Source organism: Cydia pomonella, chromosome 23, assembly GCF_033807575.1.
Source record: "Cydia pomonella isolate Wapato2018A chromosome 23, ilCydPomo1, whole genome shotgun sequence".
NCBI lineage: Eukaryota > Metazoa > Arthropoda > Insecta > Lepidoptera > Tortricidae > Cydia > Cydia pomonella.
The window spans coordinates 12,686,015-12,706,598 of record NC_084725.1 but is presented as its reverse complement, the minus strand read 5'-3'; the positions used below and the strand labels follow the sequence as shown (position 1 = coordinate 12,706,598).

Genomic DNA, 20,584 nt, shown 5'->3' with positions numbered 1-20,584 from the left:
TCGATCAGGTCACGTGTCCGTCTTACGAATTTTCAATCTGACGAATCTGTGACCTGTCGCGAGTTTAACATTTTTTTTCCCCATCACAAAAAGTGCACAGCGCCACTAAATAAGTTTTCACTTAAAAAATATTTTAGTAGTTAAATTGATTCAAATAAATCATCGATAAATAGGAGCATACATTAGTCGTTCACGATGACGATAAGATTAAAGTAAATATTAGTGAAATGACATACTCTTTAATCACCGTGTATCTACATACAGACTGTTCCGAAGTATTCAATCGTAAATCACTAATTTCTCCTTTAATACTGTGGCGTTTGTAATGAGACTTTGTACATAGGTTAGAAATACCCTTATCGATACATCCTATTCATCTATATCCAAAGGGTAGAGATACCTTGTATTTGGTAACCAAGTAGTAGTATGTAGTTTTCGTTTCGTTTGTGGAACTTTCTTGAAGTTTAACGTAATGTGGCAGGCGTACTGTCAAAACCTATTTACTAATTCAACTATAAGTATGTTACGAAAGTCAGACCAAAGTAAGGTGGCAGCTATTTTGACAGCCCAGATAGTGCAAGTGTTATTTTAAACGTCAAACTTCTATGAAATTATGACGTTTACTTAACACTTACACAGGCTGGGCTATAAACATTTTTGCCAATTTAGCTGGCTCAGCTCTATTACAAGCTTTTATTTACTTTCACCTGACCGTTGTCTGTTTGTAATCAAATCTTGGAGGTTAAAATTGATTTAAAAAAAATCCCGGTTTCCGATGAAGTTGAAAATTTGCATACATATGTAAGTCGGGTGACAATGCAATATTATGGTACCATCGAGCTGATCTGATGATGGAGACAGGAGGTGAACATAGGAACTCTGTGATAAAACAACGCAACCTAATTGTGTTTGGGGTTTTTAGAATTGTCTCTATGAGTATTAGTTATTTGTGGAAAGAAAAGTACAGTCAGCGATAAAACCTTGTACCAAAAATGAAATTTTTCCCAAAAACTTATTTATATTCACCTGACCGTTGTCTGTTTGTAATCAAATCTTGCAAGTTAAATTTGATCCACTTCCCAATCAATGTAAGTCGGGTGACAATGCAATATTATGGTACCATCGAGCTGATCTGATGATGGAGACAAGAGGTGAACATAGGAACTCTGTGATAAAACAACGCAACCTAATTGTGTTAGGGGTTTTTGGAATTGGCTCGATAAGTATTAGTTGCCTGTGGCACAAGTACAGTCAGCGATAAAAGCTTGTACCAAAAATGAATTTTTTGCCATAACCTTATTAAATTGACTAAATACCACAGTAAGCCAATAAGGCTAATGTTGAGGGTACTCAGACAACGATATATATAATATACAAATACTTAAATACATAGAAAACAGTCAGCCCTTAAACAAATGCCCTTGCCGGGATTCGAACCGAGGACCATCGGCTTCTACTAGGCCAGACCGTTCGTCGTGTTACTTGGTATAAAGGTTCCATTCCAATAACAACTGCATCATGATAGCTGTTACAGCGTTACCAGTGCAGTGTTGACGCCTTGATAAACATTGTTTTTGTTAGCCCGTGAGTTGTGAGTGTGTTAGCCCGTGTGTGAGAGTTGTGGTTTGTGGTTACTCATAGTGTTGTGTTACTGCCGGTAAGGTTGCCAGAGCTCAACGAGGATGCGGAGTGTTAGGGTCGGCAACGCGCGTGTAACTCCTCTGAAGTTGCAGGCGTCCATAAGCTACGGTAACCGCTTACCGTCAGGCGGGCCGTATGCTTGTTTGCCACAGACGTAGTATAAAAAAAATCAACCTTTCGTGCTAATGTGCTAAGCTCGAGTCCAATACAATGTTTTGCGAACTGAGTTGTAAGTGTCGATCGATCACTGTCTGGCCGTGGAACTTTGTGTTATACACTGCTCAGTTCAGGACTTTAGTAGGTATTAAATTTATTATGAAAATGAATTAAGATCTGTGTTTAAATTCTTATAAGAATAGTATTTTATATAATCGTGATAATAGAGAGCTTTTCAGCTGAGTTGCCTAAGTAAGGTACGAGATTGAAAAGCTTGATTATATCATTATTGTATACAATACTTTTTCTACCAGCCCTCTAAAATAATACTTTTTTTTTAAATAAAAAACTGTAGCACCGCCTTAACCTACAATTCCACACAGACGTGTAGACACACCTTCATCACGTCTGTGAACCGTTCATACACTCACCATTCATCACATTCACTCTAAATCAATCACTCAATCACCTCGCGTGCGCCATATCACTAGTTCGTTTCCGGCATGCGTTTGAGATGCAACGTGCGCGCGACCTCATAGTTTTTTTCCGTGAATGTTTTTTCCCCTTACGGCTGTTTCGCGTAAAACACAGGACCCTTATTGACCGTCCCCGGGTATAAAACCTAAATAAATAATGAAAATTGGTAAATACCTCAGTAGACAACAATGTAGGCATAAAACTAACGCCCCACGCCCCGCGCCCGTTTAGTCTTTTCTCTGGAAGCGCGGCGGCACGTGATTGGACTTTTTTTTTACAGTAGACTACAGTGTATCGAAATGAATCTTATAGTTGAGTACACGAAAAGTACGCGCATAGTTTGGTATACGAAAACTTAATTTACACAATACCAATACTTTAGTAGACGAGTTGACAAAGATTTTAAGATAATTCATATATATATTTCATATATATATATTTTTTTTTTATTCCGAAAAGGTAAGCATTTGACCACAATCTCACCTGATGGAAAGTGCCGATGTAGTCTAGGATGGAACATGCTTACCTAAAAGATGTCTATTCACTCTCGATTTAAAAAGGTCCAAGTTATAGTGGACTGGGAATAGATTTGCAGGAAAATTCATATATTTATTAAGGAATTCATATTTAAGAGAGTACATTAATAACAAAAACAAAGTAAGTTACAACATTTTTAATTTTTTTCGACTGACATCTTTGGGAAGTTATTAGCTCTTAATGAAGCCAGTATTTGCTTTATTCATTTCATATTAGTCATGCGCTGCCAGTGACCCGCTAGGCGAATTTCTGTTCGTAGGCACTTTTCGCTTCATAGCGGAAAAAACTGTACATTACAATTTCTTCACGTTGTCAGGTCCAACTGTAAATGACTAGCCTAGGCTACGGAGACTGCTTACCATCAAGCGGGCCGTATGCTTGTTTGTTACCGACTTAGTATACAAAATATAGTAAATGGGTTAAGATAAGAGTATATATTGGTGGACCCAAGGTTGCGCGTGCAAGTCCCACCTGTGCCATATAGAGTTCTTTTTTTTTGAATTTTCAGATATTTATTTTTAAAATAAATAACGCGCTAGGATTTAGAACCACTTCGGAAATATCAGTGAAATCGATATCAATTTATTCTTCACGTTAAAATTGCCCTCACTTCCTCTAACCATGAACATTAAAATTCAGGGCACGCGAATTAAATCTGGCAACCCACTATCTGATAATAGCGTTAATTAAAAGTTGTCCATATTGCCCGGGTTTCCCCTAACCGCATAGAATGTCTGTCACAGATATATTTCTAATTAGATCCCTAGCGGCGGCCTAGCCTAGTGCCTAGTAACCAGCCTGCGGAGCAGAAGGTTTCGCATTCGGATACTGATAAGGGCATTTAATTGTGTGTTTATCACATATATTTGTTTTCTATCATCATCATCATTTAAGCCTTTTATCGCCCACTGCTGCGCATAGGCCTCTCTTTGAGTACGCCACTTATCCCGGTCCTGAGCCAATCTCATCCAGAAGTGACCCGCATTGTTCCGACTGTCGTCCACCCAACGAGCCAACTCGCACGACAACGAGCTCTCCTTTTGTCTGAAAGCGGCCACCATTCCGTTAACATTTGGGCCCACCTGCCATCACTCTGCCTAGCAATTGTCCCGCCCAGCTCCATTTTAATTTGGTAATGACGTGTCCGACGTCTTGCACCTTGGTGCGTGCGCTTGGTAGTTTGTTTTCTATGTATATATATAAGTATCTTTATATAACTATGTACCCAAAACACAAGCCTTATTGAATTTAATGTTGGCACTTGGTCATTCTGTGTAAAATTGTCCTATAATATTTACTTATTATTTAATTAGATAATGTTTAGATTATCAATGATCGTAAATGATCGGGCTAAAAAGGAAGACGGGAGATTTTTTTGCTCATAAGTAAATAAGTAAAACTATAGTAAACATATTTTTTCAGGTTCATTATTCGACTTAAACTATTATAAAAGTGCTGCTAACAAAGCTCTTTTCTGTGAATTCTCTAATTTCTCAATCCAGTTTTAACTGACAAGTGAAAGCGATAAATACGCATTTGTATACTTCTACTTTACATTGGATGATTGGATATTTCATATCGTTAGTATGGACAACCAAATGAAATAAATGTCATATTCAAAGGAATTACCAAGGCCTCCAGTGCCCAGAGCTGGAAACGCACCAGCGTCCTTCGTTTATGCGACGGATGCCTGACGGAGGAAATTAGCTTGAACCCTAAATGGATCAACTATTAAATTCTGCGATCGTACAGTCACCATCAGATATATTGGAGCGGCCAAAGTGCTCAAAAATATCTGAACACGCACTTTAACGCCTTAACATTTGAGGTGTGTTCAGATGGTTTTGAGCACCTTGGCCGCGCCGGTATATCTGATGGCGACTGTAACACACTAAGCAGACTTACATAAACATAATTCGATTTTAATAAAATCATGGCAGGTGCGTGATGTCTATGTTTATATTGTGGATATATGTCTGTGTCTGTGGTGGTAAAATGTTTGGAAAAAGTCGAATCGGAAGTGAAGTTTTTTTGTTCATTTCAGTTTCAAAGAAACGGGTTGTGTTCTGTTAAGACAGAAAATGAACAAAATTAGGTTCTTAACCCAATTTTTATTTAACTTGCCCTGTATATGTATGTATTATGTATGTTTGTATGGATCAAATCTTGGAAGTTAATTTAGATCCACTTTCCGGTTTCCGGTTGATCTAAAATTTTGCAACGTAAGTCGGGTGACAATACAATATTATGGTACCATCGAGCTGATCTGATGATGGAGACAGGAGGTGGCCATAGGAACTCTGTGATAAAACAACGCGATCTAATTGTGTTTGGGGTTTTTTAGAATTGTCTTGACGAGTATTAGTAGCCTGTGGAATAAAAGTACTTACAGTCAGCGATAAAAGCTTGTACTCTGTTAATATCCAGAGATAATGGAAGACAAGAATTGTATGCAAAAGCAGATTTCGTGCGTTCGTCCACTTTTGTCTTAAGGCCGCAGAACCCCACAACTAAATCCAATATTAGGTATACAGTGTCAAAATACACATTAACGAGTCCATAACAGCTTATTGCTTTTCCAACAGGCACTAAAACTAGTAGTAAAGCGGGCCGTGAGCGGGCCGTAACTTGAAAACACCTGCAACGGCCATGTTTCTGTTAATGACCAGTACTTTGTATTCGTTTATCGATCTTTAGCTGCACATGCCCAGAAATTATTTAAGGCGAGGTAGCGGCCGGGCAGATTTGAGGTATTTTTAGAATCCATCAGATCTAGAGCAGAGCCCAATTGGGGAAGTACCTCCACCTTACAGAAAACCGCAGCCAAATAACACTAGATCCTACTCATAGTGTTGTATTCCTGCCGGTGAGTAAGGTTGCCAGAGCTCAACGAGGGGAGGAAGGGTTGTTAGGGTTGGCAACATGCATGCAACTCTACTGGCGTTGCAGGCGTACATAGGCTACGGAGACTGCTTACCATCAGGCGGGCCGTATGCTAGTTTGCCGCCGACGTGGTATAAAAAAACCTAAGCTACTTCATAAAAGGAGTTTTTGATAGAAATTTGACTTGCATGGTTGTCACCACCGATTCAACCCCAATGCAGATCGAGGGAAATCAGATTGACCAAGTGGCTAGCTTTTGTTATCTGGGCAGTATTGCCGACCAGAATGGAGGAACGGAAGCCGACATTGAAACACGAATAAACAAAGCCCGAGCCGCATTCAGCCAGCTTAAACCTGTGTAGAACTCCTCTTCCTGACGAGAAGAACTAAAGTGAGGATTTTCAATTTCATTGTAAAGGCCGTGTTATGTACGGATGCGCAACCTGATTTGTCTGCAAAGACCTAATGACAAAACTCCAAGATTTGTGAACAAATCCTTAAGGCAAAATTTTGCGCATCTTTTGGCCTAACTGGATCACTTATGGAGAATAACCGGACAAGCACCCGTACATAAGGAGATCCAAACGCGCAAATGGCATTATTATTTGTTTGCACAGTTTGACTGTGGGATCCGTGGGGCTATACTAGATTAGGTACATGATAATCATAAAGTCTAATTAACTGTAGAGGAAGCCTGACACCCACCTATTTAAGGTGGCCCTGACCTAGAAGATGTCCGGAAAACGGAACCATGGTCGCCCTAAATCTACTTGGCGCAGTTCCGTGGAACAAGAGTTGGATGTATTGGGGATGGGGTGGGAGGTTACCCAAGCTGCCCAGGACCGGAGTCAGTGGAAGAAAATGATTCGAGCCCTACACCCCAGCAGGGGGTAACAGGATGAAAAAAAGAAGAAGGTTGTCACCATACATCAAACTTTGTTATTGTTAAGTATAATTAATACTTTTTTCTACTCCAGCACTTTTCGATTTTCGATTAAATGGCTGCCAGCGATAACAAAATCAACTTCATAAGAAGCACTTAGCGCGGAGGCGGGGGCCCTCATCTGGATCTTAACAGCAGTGTTGTTAGGAATATTCATACAATATTATGCAACTGTTGTTCTTTTTTAATTCTATTTAAAGAACGGAAAAGAAGAAGAAAGGTAAAGATCACAGAACGTAAAGATCTATAAATCAATATTTACTTTGATTTTATTTACTTACTTATTATTTTAGGTATTTTCTGCTGTCTTAGAAAAACATTGTGTGCAACAGTAGATAATTAGGTCATAAAATTCTAGGGCCTGTCTGTACAAAACTCAACTTCGTTTCGTTTAGTAACTTCCGCTCTTGAAATTTAAGAACCGTCACTTCAAACAAAACCGCACTACTTGTTTATCATAACAATGTTGTTTCTGTACAGCGCTATGGAATAGTATTATGGGGAAATAAATAGATAAATAAATAAATATTATAGGACATTATGACACAAATTGACTAAGTCCCGCGGTAAGCTAAATAAGGCTTGTGTTGCCGGGTAGGTACATAGACAACGATATATATATATATATATACTTTTATTCAATGCAAATTATGATTATAATAATTTATAATAAGTATATTTAATTCAAAATAAATAGTAATTAATAGATACAGAAACTAAAAAAAGAATGATTTATATAATAAATTACAAAAAAAAAACTAACTTAAAAAATATATATAAATATATATATATATATATATATATATATAATATATGCATATTTATAAATACTTACATACAAAGAAAACATCCATCACTCAGGAACAAATGTCCATGCTCATCACACGAATAAATGCCCTTATTATTATGCAGGATTTGAACCCGGGGCATAGGCAGGGTCACTACCCACTAGGCCAGAAAGGTCGTCAACCTCGTCACCGAAATGGTGGTCGTCGAAATGGTACAAATGTAAAACAAGTATAGCACAAAAAAATCAGCCAAGAGCATGTCGGGCCATGCTCAGTGTAGAGTTCCGTAGTTACTCTTCCGTCGCATAAGCTAAACTGGAGCTTAAAGTATAGTAGATTGTTAACGAAGGGATGAAACGGTACCTTTCACCCGAGTTAAACAAATGGGCAAATTTGCATAATCACTAATTAATTAAAGTACCAGATTTTTTTCTTAAATTTTAGTTTATTTACATGAATAATACCAAATAACTTTAACAACCCATTTAATGTCGTCTTTTTACTATGAAGAGGAAAGTTTCTGCGATAACTCAAAAACAGCTAAGCTGATCATGTCCGCTACAGTTTTCATTTAATGTCTTTCTGAAGCTCTACTTCCACGATTTTTTTCATATTTTTTGGACCTATGGTTCAAAAGTTAGAGGGGGGGGGGGGGACACATTTTTTTTCTTTCGGAGCGATTATCTCCGAATATATTCACTTTATAAAAAAATGTTTGTTAAAGACCCCAATTAGTTTTGAAAGACCTTTCCAACGATACCCCACACTGTAGGGTTGAAGCAAAAAAAATCCACCCCCACCTTACGTGTAGGGGAAGTACCCTAAAAACATTAAATTTTTAAATTTTATTATACGACTTTGTCGGCTTTATTAATTTATATATCCATGCCCAATTTCATCTTTCTAGCATTAACAACCACGGAGCAAAGCCGCGGACAGACAGACAGACAGACAGACAGACAGACAGACAGACAGACAGACAGACGGACATCGCGAAACTATAAGGGTTCCTAGTTGACTACGGAACCCTAAAAAGAGGACGGGAATAAAGTAGACAGAATCATGCCACCGTTGTTTAAAAAGTATGGAATCCTGTGCCATTGTCCATGGTGAATGCACTGGAATTGATTAAGTCCTTACCAGTGAAGGTAGAGCTGGTGAATATCCTCACGATCTTGGAGCTGACTGGAGGCAGGGACTTCAGGGAACCGGAGAAGATCAGGTCCACCGTGCGGTCGTCCATGGTTGATGGTTACTGGAACAAAGTGTCAAATTAATGGATCTGATGATGGAGAAATCGGAAATCTCTTCAAATCTCACACCATGAACGTATAGTTTTTTTTTTTTAATTTATTTAGAACACAAACAGTCACATATACAAATAGTGATACTTATTTTCTACAAGTTTTGATTTAACTTGCAATGTTTTTTGGTTTGTATGTTTGTTAGGGTCAAATCTTACAAGGTAAATTAGATGCACTTCCCATTATTCCATTAAGCTGTAACTTCACATACATATATAAGAGTTATCTTTTTCTTTTTATTGACAATAACAATATACATAATGGATATATACAGATGATTACTATAACTAGCTTATATCTAAAATAGGCCCTTGAGGCATTGTACCAAGGATGCTGGCGGCATTTCCTCGTTGTATCGCAATACTGATACGTTGTGCGAGGAAGCCGCCAGCTCTTCGGTCACCAGTTACGTCAACCAGACGTATTGCGATTTCTCCAAAAAACTTGTGCGCGCTGGGACCCCATGGACCTAGAGTTTCAACGCCAAAAGGTACAAAATGGTACTCTCTGAGTTTAAGAATATGCTGGCCATCCGTGTAAAGAACTTTTTAAACAAAATGGCATCATGACACTTCTCCCTATACATATATCAAGTAGTAATGTTCGTGAGAAATAATTTACATATGTTCTAACGTAGGTATCGAGGTTATGGGTAGGCAACTCCGATCTACAGGGAGACTACGTACAGTGCCGCGTCGTATGGCACTTTTTCAGTTTACGGTTTACGCCTAGTTCAGACTCCAGTCTCTCACAACGGGTATAAATCGAATCTGCCTTTGCTCTATATAATAGTAATTCCTTACATATTTCAAAATATATTCTGAACTTTCAATAATAGTAATTGTTAAAATGTATTCTTTGTGAGGTGAAAAAATAAATATATATGTAAATAAAAAAAATATATATAGGGCCGACGTATTACTAGCGTCTACCTACAGAATTGCGAACCGAACCATCTGACGAAGCATTTTAACGCCAATTAAGATCTTTTTTATTGGATAATCTATTATATTCCGTAAAAGAATACATGGAAATGACATGTAATATTATGAATTGATTTTAATATATGATAATTGTTATTTTATTCTTATATTGTAAATAATTTCGTCCTTAAACTACGTCCACAAGAGAGGTATGGGCATTGTGAATGTCATCTCGCTCTGTGTGGTAGGGTACAGCACAGAGGATGTCATTCCAGATCTAGAGCAGAGCCCAACTGGGGAAGTACCTCCACCTTACAGAAAATCGCAGCCAAATAACACTAGACCCTACTCATAGTGTTGTGTTCCTGCCGGTGAGTAAGGTTGCCAGAGCTCAACGAGGGGGGGAGGGGGTTAGGGTCGGCAATGCGCATGTAACTCCTCTGGAGTTGCAGGCGTACATAGGCTACGGATACTGCTTACCATCAGGCGGGCCGTATGCTTGTTTGCTACCGACGTAGTATAAAAAAAATGTACTTTAATTTGACAATCATTACGATATACCTAGGTATAAGTAGCCATATTGACATCTTTTCCGTAATTATTTTATTTGACATTGTGATGAATTTATTTTGCTAATGACATTTGATGATTTTTTCTGACTTGAGATTGTATATAATAAATAGTTGACGATCATAATATAAATTCATATAGATTAGCTTGAAATAATTTATATTGTAATTTAATATTATGAAAGAAATAAATGTAAATCTAAGTTGGGAGATAATGCAATCATATGGTATCATCGAGGTGATCTGATGATGGAGACAGGAGATGGCTATAGGAACTCTGTGATAAAATAACGCAAAACTAATTGAGTTTGGGGTTGTTAGAATTCTCTCGACGAGTTTTAGTTGTCTGCTGAAATAAAAGTACAGTCAGCGATAAAAGCTGCTATCAAAACTGTTTTTTTTTTGACAAAAAAATTACGTTAATACCTAACTTGTGTGTAACACTCAATTTATGTATGGCCCTTATACATAGGCTACCGTTAGGTATAGATAGGGTTTTACATAACAAACCATTGTTCTCAAATAAAAACAAGTTTAATCTAGTAAATCAAAGAATGATACAGTCACTCGGCCCTTCGGGGAAGCCGCGCCTTGGTCACAGTACAATTATTTCACAGTACAGTCAAAAAAGTAGCCTAGCGGGCAAGTACTTATCTCGCAACGAAACCGGCGGTGTACATTAACAGCGCGCTGCCGCGGCGGCGGCGCCTAGGCAGAAACATATCGTGCTTAATCATTTAGGCCAATTCTAACCTACACTTTGGCAACAAAACTAAGTACTTTTATGTAATACTTGCCCGTAAATTCGTTGGCGCGAGTGAGTCACACGGACTAAATAAAACAAAATGAAGTTTTTAGATATAATTTTGATGTCAAATGTAAGTTTGAATTGGTCTCCTTGTCAGTCAGCAACGTGATTTCCGTATCATCACCTAGTTCCGGATACAGTCCTAGATACGTTCCGGATCTGAGCTATACATAACCGGCCGACATCGACACCTGGTATCGTTGTTACCGCTTTGGTTAACCCTTGGAGTGGCAGGCCGTCGACTCCCAACCGATTATGTCATTTAAATTTCAAATTTGTGTAATTGAAATAAAATCAAAATTCCAATCACTCAAAAACGACATATGCCACTTGACGAGTTAACCGGTGTGACAATATTGAAGGGAATGTATGTAAATACAGAACATTACGGCTCAAATAATCTGGAACTTCCTGGATTTAACGGGCATTAGATATGAACTTTAAAGGGCCGTCACAATAGATCATTCATTGGTCGATGTGGCCCACTCAAAGGCCCACAACACCCCGAAATAATAATAATAAATGTAAATACTGTTGCAACTTATTATTATATAAAAATATTCCCAATGCAGTAGCTATACGCAGCCGTCGGGCTCGGCTAATATTCGGAGGCTTTTCAAAAGCACCAATAGGAGCGCTCCACATATTTTGTATCGCGGCCAATTAGAAGCACCTAAATTTAAACCACCTTTTGTGCTGATCAAATATTGCAAGATCACTCTCTCATCATTTTCCATACTATCAACAACCAACCACTTTCTAAATTTAACCGTTTTGGCAATTAAACCCTTGTAACCAGTAATTTGGAAAATTATAACACTTAACTAAGAATCGAAATTTTATTTGAGTCGTCGAGATCCTGACCTGCACGGCGGCTACAAATACACCAAGACGAAAAGAGTTAAGATACTGTCTGCATATTTTAACCGCGACAAGGGTCTCGCCTCGCCCCATAATCTAGTTGGCAAACGACCGCAGTCACGCACGTATGACGTCTTTCAGTCGGCCTGCTAGATATCGTAACGTTACACAACTATAGGACTGTTTGACTTTTACATTCGGAGTAAGGGTAGGGCGTGGCGAAAAGTCATTTTCAAACAATCCAACAAGGAAAGCGACTCTATTTTCGAAAGATCTGACAGTAAGTTTATATATACACTTAAGTGCAAAACTGTCCTAATAGTAGAATCTTAGGAGAATGTGAAGAAGTTGATGTCGATCAAGGGGAGGGGCACATGATTAATACATAACAGTACTCCTTGAAATTTTCTATAGATCGGCCTAACATATGATGTACTTGGCATTTTTATTTTCTCCAATAGAAACTCCAAATAGGGAACCATGCATAATGAAGAAATTCTGCCTGTATAAAATCATCATGAAATTGTTTTAATATGGCATATTTTTGGAGTTACTTTTAGGTGACTTATAGTTCGGTGCAAAAGTGTACCATTAATCATCGACATCAACTTCTCCATTCAACATTCTAATAAGATGCTATTATTGGGACAGTTTTGCACCAAGTATACGTTAATGAATTGATGAATATCCCAGTAATCTAACGTGACAAACGACGTCATATGCACGTGCCTAATGACGTTTTTTAGGTTGGACTAGGTATTGCAGATGTGGTGCTGCAAGAAAGGCTCCGTATCCTCTGGACAGCAATTTGTAGACTATAGATGGTGAAAGGGGTGCAGAGAAGAAAAGTAGCAGGAGAAAAAAACAAGTAGGTATACGAAAATGAAATAGCTATAGCGGCCGCGAGGGACAGCGTCTGTGTGTGACAGTGGTCCTTTTTGCAAGAACTCGAGATCTCGTCGCGGCTGTCATCCGAATGTCTACGCAGAGTCCTTGAATACTTCGGTCATATTACAAGCAAAGAAGGTGGAAACCTCTAAAAGCTTATTGTGACCGGCAAAGTATATGGGAAAAGGCCTGGAGGCGGATGCAGTTCAATACGTTGGTCTGACCGGTTGGCCTAGCCAAGAACAATGAACGCTTTGTCGCTCTATCACTCTTCCATATTAGTGCGACAGTGGTAGTTGCGTTTCTACGGAGCGTAAGCGATTTGCACGTTGGCTACGCGGCCAGATCCGCACCGCTCTTGATTCCACAGTTCACATGGCTCCACACCACCAGAGACAGAAACAGATGGAGAAAGATCATAAGGAAGAAAGTGATACAAAAGGGAGGTCACGACCCTCAATGTTGAGGAATACGACGCAAGGAGAAGGAGGTACTGCAGAAATATTTTAACATTAGACAACGACAGGGAACCGAGAACCAAGGGGGCTAACGAAAGGGTCAATACAATACAAAGCAAAGGGCCAATAATGATTTTCATTTCGCTCTTTGGAAAAGTACTACTTTTTACAGGGTAGACTACTGGGGACTACTAACGAAAGGGTTAGAATAAGGTAGAACACTGCTACCTTATCAGCTGGCGACACCCTTGGCATCAGGCGACTCGTCTGCCTCCTATAGGTATCATAAAAAACCATTTCCTATCACCTACGCTTTAACCAAATCCCTAAAATCACAGACATAAGTACTTAACCCCTAAATTAATTCGGCGAACGTTATCTGTTATCAGAATTGCGAATGCTTAGGGCAAGAGACACGGCCCGTTGGGTTGATAAGGGCTGTGGGTGATAAGCCCATGCCTGCCAGGCCGATTAGCACATCTGTTGCAATGCAATGCAGTTTTCGGTACTGTAAAACCATCCTAATATGGTCCAAATGGTCTAGTATAACTCGAATATCTTCGTTTAGACGTGACTATATGAATTTTCAAAACGTTGATCACAAATTTTCAAGTTTCTAGCTTAAAATAAAACTTGTATCACTTAACCTACATCATTTCATCCCCTATTTTATTTATTGAATCTTTCAAAATCGCTTCTTATTTCTTCTACACACTATAAATGTAACCTGCCCGCGTAGCCAACATTAACGTTAACGCTCCGTAACCTAACGTAGTCATCTCTATCACTCTTTCGTGTTAATGTGAGACAGTTGCGCTTCGTTTTATATTTATATCCTTTTCATGTCACATTTTTTTAAAAACTTTTCATGTCAGTTTAAAAACTACTAAGTGCCAAGTCAAAACCGTAGACGTTGATTGTTCCCCGCCAAAGTTTGGTGGGCAACAATGAACCCAACTTTAGTTGGGTTCGTAATTTATTACGAAGGTTCTTAGGGCTCCATACCAAAAAGGTATAAAAGGAACCCTTATGGTGCGACTCTGTCCGTCCGTCTGTCTGTCTGTCACATTGCTAAATATCTCGAGAACCACTTAAGCTATCGATTTGAAATTTGGAATAATTATGAACAACGCCAACCCAAATACATTGAGAGTATTGTTTCTTAATTATTTTTTTATTAACCATGGAAAATGTCCAATATGAAGAGGGGGACCTTATACATCTCGAAATTTAATATATTAACCGTGGAGACTATACGTCTCTGTAATATTGTATAATATACTTGACTTGTTGGATACATACTATTTATGTATTCTGTATCATTAGTTTATGAGCCTGCTTGCTTAACAGTCTAGACGCGATTGATTGGGTAAAAATATCGTTTTGTACACTTGGAGACAGGGATCGGAAACCGGTATTTTTTGTATGGGAACGAAAACGGTATGTTTTCGTTCTTTGTTAATTACTTCATTTCTAATTAGGCAATCTAATAATACGAAGTCGTTATCTGAAAACACAACCGAGTCCTACATTTAGAGTATAAAATAAACCGAAATATATAGTTATTTCGAATTTGTAGTAGATAGTGAATAGTGTGCTTAAATTTTTCCTTGAAGACAGGTAAATTACCTTTCCACATAATAAGTAAATGATTTTAATATCCAAAAACAAAGAAATAAACATACATAATAAAATAAAACTTACTAACAACTTAAACTAAAGATAAAAAATTTGGCCCAAATCGCCGTCAATGGGCAAGGTGCTTATTTCGATGTTTTTGCAAAAAACCGGTTCCGATCCCTGCTTGGAGATACTTCAGACCTCAAAAATCTTATAAGTATTAGTATTCCGAGATTGGGGACCTTTTACATCTCCAGATTCAATGTATTATTAAATTTATTAACCATAGAGACTACATAATCTCTGTTGTATTGTAGTAATTATTTATTTTAAGATTATTAATGTAATGTTTGTATTTTTCATGTCACTATCCCAACCCAGGGTTTGTATATGAGTATGCCATATAATTATTTCTACATCGACAAACGGAAGCTTAAAACAATTCGTCTATACCGTAAATTGTTAATTGTACAAACAAATGAATTCCTAATTTGATTGTCTTATTTAACGGCTGGTAAGGCTGTGGCCTGGCACGAGCGTAGCGTGCCAGAATAGGTACAATAAAATTAACAAAACTCTCCATATATTAAAATCTTTATGACAAAGATACTCGGTTCTACAGAATAGATACAATTGAATTAATAAAACTTTTAAATGTCACAGTTTTTATAACAAGGGCACAAGGTTCAATTTAGTCTCGTTTGTTTCGTTTATTCGATATAACTTGTGTTAAGTAGCGCACAGTGTGTGATTTTGGCTTAGTTGCGGCCATCCCTATATTTCGCGCTTTTTGGATAGATGATAACCAAAAAAAGCTAGCTTTTAAACTCCAAAGACTTTAAGTACCATAGTTTTTGAGATATTTAAAAAATCGAGAAAAGTCCATAAAAACCAGAGAAACGCATTCTATGCTCTGTCGAAGCAGATTAATCAATAAATGCTCCCTGGTATGCTAGACATGATTTAATAGCATCATTATACGCATATAAATATAAATATATACTCTCACGTAGTCGTCAATTAATTAATTTCTATGATATGACAACTTTTTTTTTTCGGCTATTCCCTTCACGGTCGCATTTTTTTTCACTGCATAAATGTTAAGCAAGGTTATAACTATTACCATAAAAAATATCAAAGGCAACCAATGCAGGAATAGGGAGATACAATTTTTTAAAATTTTAGGTTAGGGTTGTCACATCTCTAGTCTAAGTACTACAACCTAATTATTTTGTTTTTAGGAAAAATGGTAGAGCGACAGTGTTCCTTTCTCATCATCACATCTTCAATAGTTTTCATCAACAATCTTCGATGAAAGATATTATGTGGGATTGGGAAGGGGTCCGCCCTCGTTAGACACTAGTCGAAACCCAATTCCTATACATAATATCTAGAGAAGCGGGGGTGAGGTGTCATGGAGCCGTTAAAGACCCATGGCACTGCTTTGCCTCAGCAGGCACTGACCCGTCCTGCCACCAGCGGTTATGAAGTGGCGAGTAAACAAAAACACCCCGGAAGGAAAGATAGTCGAAGAACGAAAAAAGTTAATACAGGCGGAAATTAGAGCAAAAATGTCACTTTTAGTTGATGTGGTTCGCCCGAATGCAGGGACGACAAATGATGGGAATACCGCACGCACAGCATTATCGGACGAACATCGAAAAACGTTTGCTGAAATCTTAGGTCTAAAAATGTGGCTAGTAGAAGACTTACATACAATATTGGTAGCTCTATCGAGTGGGTTACATATTGATACAGAAAAAAATTTAAGAATTTAGTAACTCACTTGCAAAGAAATACATAAATAAATATAAGTGGTTTTACATGTCAGTATCGTTACATAAGATATTGATACATGGTCGAATCATTATAGAGGCTAGTACGCTGCCGATAGGTATGTTGTCTGAGCAAGCTGGCGAGTCAAGAAATAAATACTGGCGTTATGATCAGGAGCACCATACTAGAAAATTAAATTGTACGACTATTTTAGACTTGTTCCACAGAGGCTTAGAATCGTCCGACCCCTACTTGTCTTCCATCAGTTTACGAAATAAAGAACAAAAACGTTTGCCTATACCAAACAAAGTACTTCGCCTACTGAAAGTAACGTCTCATAATATTCATTATCATGCACTGAACAGTGAAACGGATAACATAACTTTAACAAGAACAGATGAAATCATAACATAGATCCCGATAAACAATTAATTTAAACTTTCAGTACAAATCAACCACTAATGGAATCAATTTTACATAAATTTTGTGACAACCCTATTTCCATAGAAATCGGAGAAAAACTTAGAAACGCAATATCTCCGAGTTCCTGCAAGATAATTTAACAGAATTTTCAAAGTTGAAAGATACATTTATTAAGTTAATTTTACGAGTAAAAAAAAATGCGACCCGTTTGTAGTAAATTATTTATTAACACTTTTTTATGATTTTAATATTTATTAATATACCGTTATCCTTTGCCATCAGAGTCCTGAAACTATCACAACTAATGTGTTTTAAACTGACAAACATTATGTATTTAATTTTAAACGGTAGTTGGATTTTTTTAGGAGATTTCGATCGAAACATTTTTTATGAAGGTCGTTGACCTCTCAGAAAAAAAAATATAATTACGAAACTAAGTAAAATATTGCAACGGGAGTTTCTTTCTAGGCTTACTTATAACCAAACACGTCATAATATAAAATAAATTAATGATGTCCGGAACTAAGCCAAAATCACACACTGTGTAGCGTGAGTTGTTTGTTCGACACTGAATTAAAAACGTCGTTTTATGTTTATCGTTTAAAATCATGCTTGATTTTACGATAGTTGCGTGTATTTAGAATTTTGAAACTGTTAAAGTTTTATGCGTAATAATACGATACCAAAACTTTTTAGGTTTTTTTATTAAACCATGTCGGTGGCAAAGAAGCATATGACCAGGCCTGCCTGATGTTAAGCAGTCACATCCGAGTGCCTGTAATTCTAGCAGGAGTATTATATGAGCGTTGCTGAACCTTCCAAAAGCTGTACACTACTCTTTTGAGCAGTCGGCTGTAGGTAAACAATTTATAGTATAGGTACTATAATTTCTTTATTCCTTGCTAAGCTAGTTCCTTTTTTGCCGCTAGTCTGACAATGCCATAATGCCAAATATCGCAAAAAAATTAAAATCTAACAGGTTGTATTCATTCAGAATTTATAACTTAGTAATAAAATTACGGTGAGTTTACGGCGAGGCCGAAGGCCGAGCTGCGGGAGTGCAGTGCTTGCACGCGGACCATTTCTTGTTAGCAAAAGTCAAACTGCACCTCTTCTTCAGCATACAGTTTTCTTGATTATGAACTATAATAATTATGAACTATAGCGTATAAACCCATGCAACTTCCAGGGCGTTGACCGTTTCCTCTCTTTTGTTTAACTCCAACGCAAATAGATGGGTGTTATATGTTTGACGCTAATTTCTGTCTGTGGCATCGCAGCTCTCCAACGCATAGACCGATTTCGATGTGGTTTTTTTATGTTAAAATGCGAGTTTTCTTATGGTAATTTTTAGCTCCATTTCATAAAAATCGATCCAGTTATTTGAAGATTATCAACTGTATTCCAAAATGATGTAAGGCATTTTTGGGCATAAAATCAATTTTGTTGGCATATAACGTAGGAAATTTTGAAATATATAATTATATATTTTTAATAGTCATTATATGTAAAGCTCTACATACTATGCTTTTATTCAGATTTAGGATTTTTTTAAACTCCACAATCCCTTGAAAACATCGCCAACGATATGCAATTTTTTGCAGAAACTCACTAAGAAAATGTTTTCAATTTCTCTAAGCGTATGAAGATCCCCTATCTTAAGCTGTAGCCTTATTTGAAAGTTAAATGAGCAAGCGGAAACTTGGAGTGGATGCGGGTGGAACCATCGAGCTTTACTTAATTAAAAATAAATAATAACAATCTTTGAGTTACGATAAGACCACGACCTTACTAGATACTTAACTAGTAGTCTAACAAGCCTTTGGTTATCGCTGGTACTTATCTGTCATTTTGACATTTGTGTCTGTCGGAAAGGGACACAATTAAAAAAGGGTTCCTTATTTAAAAAAAAAACAACGGTTTGCACTCCTGGAGTGCCGGCAGAAGTGAAAACTGCATTTTTGATATTTTGAAATGGTTAGGGAATATATTTTTTTATGACACAGGAGGCAAACGAGCAGACGGATCACCTGATGGTAAGCGAGTACCGCTGCCCATGGACACCTGCAACACCAGAGGGGTTGTAAGTGCGTTGTCGGCCTTTAAGATGGGAGTACGCTCTTTTCTTGAAGGTCTGAAGGTCGTATCGGTCCGGAAATACCGCAGGCGATAGTTCATTCCACAGTTTAGCTGTGCGAGGCAGGAAGTTTCTGGAGAAACGCACAGTTGAGGACTGCCAACCATCTTTTAAGTGGTTAGGACGGAAATATTGTCGCGGTTGATGGAATTTTGCACGAATTGCTTTAATTATCAGTATAAAAGTACTATCATTTATGTGGCAAAATACAATATTCATTTATTGCGGTCTACTGGCCTCAATGACATTGTAAGAGTTTTTCGGTCAGGTCACGTGTCCGTCTTACGAATTTTCAATCTGTCAAATCTGTCGGTCACGTGACCTGTCGCGAGTTTAACATTTTTTCCCCATCACCAAAAGTGCACAGCGCCGCTAAAGAAGTTTTCACTTCAAAAACCCCTAACCCCCTACCCTAAACTGCTGCTGCCCAAATAACTAAAATCCACCGCAAGGAAACTCGCTTTCACGTGAAAAACCGCATCGAAATCGGTCCATCTATTTGAGAGCTAAGCAGCCACAGACAAGCATTAACACCCCTCTTTTTCCGGTAACTACCCCGTGGTTTCATAAACACGATAAATCATTATATAACACAACATATTAGAATTTTCTCTAAACATGCGAAGTCAAACTTTATTAACACTCAACTCAAAGTAACGATCCAAGAAGGTACGTCTTATAAACCTACATACTAATTCTCACCTGGCCTACTTTCAACGTATCAAACTTTAATCAATACATTGCACCACTTTTAATGTTAAGGTCACACGATCGATTTTCACTTTAAACTCATTAATAAATAAAAAGCAATCTCACACCCAAGCCTTATACAGTTTAAAAAGTAAAAAAACGTCACAACAACCGTTCTGTTGTTTTTGACTTTGAATTTTGAAATCGGAACGCGTGCTGTTCGATTCTATGAGCTTTTTGGACTGAAAGTGATTTTCAAATGTGTAATAATCCGATCTTGTTATTTGGTTGCTAGGCAACGACGTAACCTCGGTGACTTTGCGAATTTACGTTTAATGTTGATTTTGCCGATAAAATGGTGGAAGTGGGTATTTTATGGGGGAAGTTTTAGTAGATAACTTGATATAGATAGTACCTAGGTATCTAACTGTATTCTAGTAGCTATATTTATACATACCTACACTGTGTGTGTTGTTGTATCGCAACGATAGGTAAAGTGGAAGCACTTTTCTTAATGTATGTTTACTATAGGTACTATTTCATCATCACACTTGCTCGAAAGTGATCTTATTTCATGCAGATAGACCGAGGGAGTTTTATCTTTTTTTTAATTGTTTCAAATGTATAAATTAGTTTTACTTTTTAATTACTTATTTTATTTTTATTGTTTATGTAAAAAAATAATTAATTTCATTAATTTAA

At 37.5% G+C, this 20,584-nt stretch overlaps 1 protein-coding gene across 1 annotated transcript in view; it reads right to left on the bottom strand.

Moving 5' to 3' along the window:
• The window catches only part of LOC133530600 (NACHT and WD repeat domain-containing protein 2), a 103,254-nt gene extending 83,235 nt beyond the window's left edge, over window positions 1–20,019 (bottom strand). Inside the window, exons 1-2 of the mRNA XM_061868568.1 lie at window positions 19,895–20,019; window positions 8,566–8,680 (exon numbers count right to left, since the gene is read on the bottom strand). Coding sequence (XP_061724552.1) covers window positions 8,566–8,668 — 103 coding nt within the window. The 5' untranslated portion in view covers window positions 8,669–8,680; window positions 19,895–20,019. The remainder of the gene's footprint in view (window positions 1–8,565; window positions 8,681–19,894) is intronic.
• Window positions 20,020–20,584: the final 565 nt, after the last annotated feature.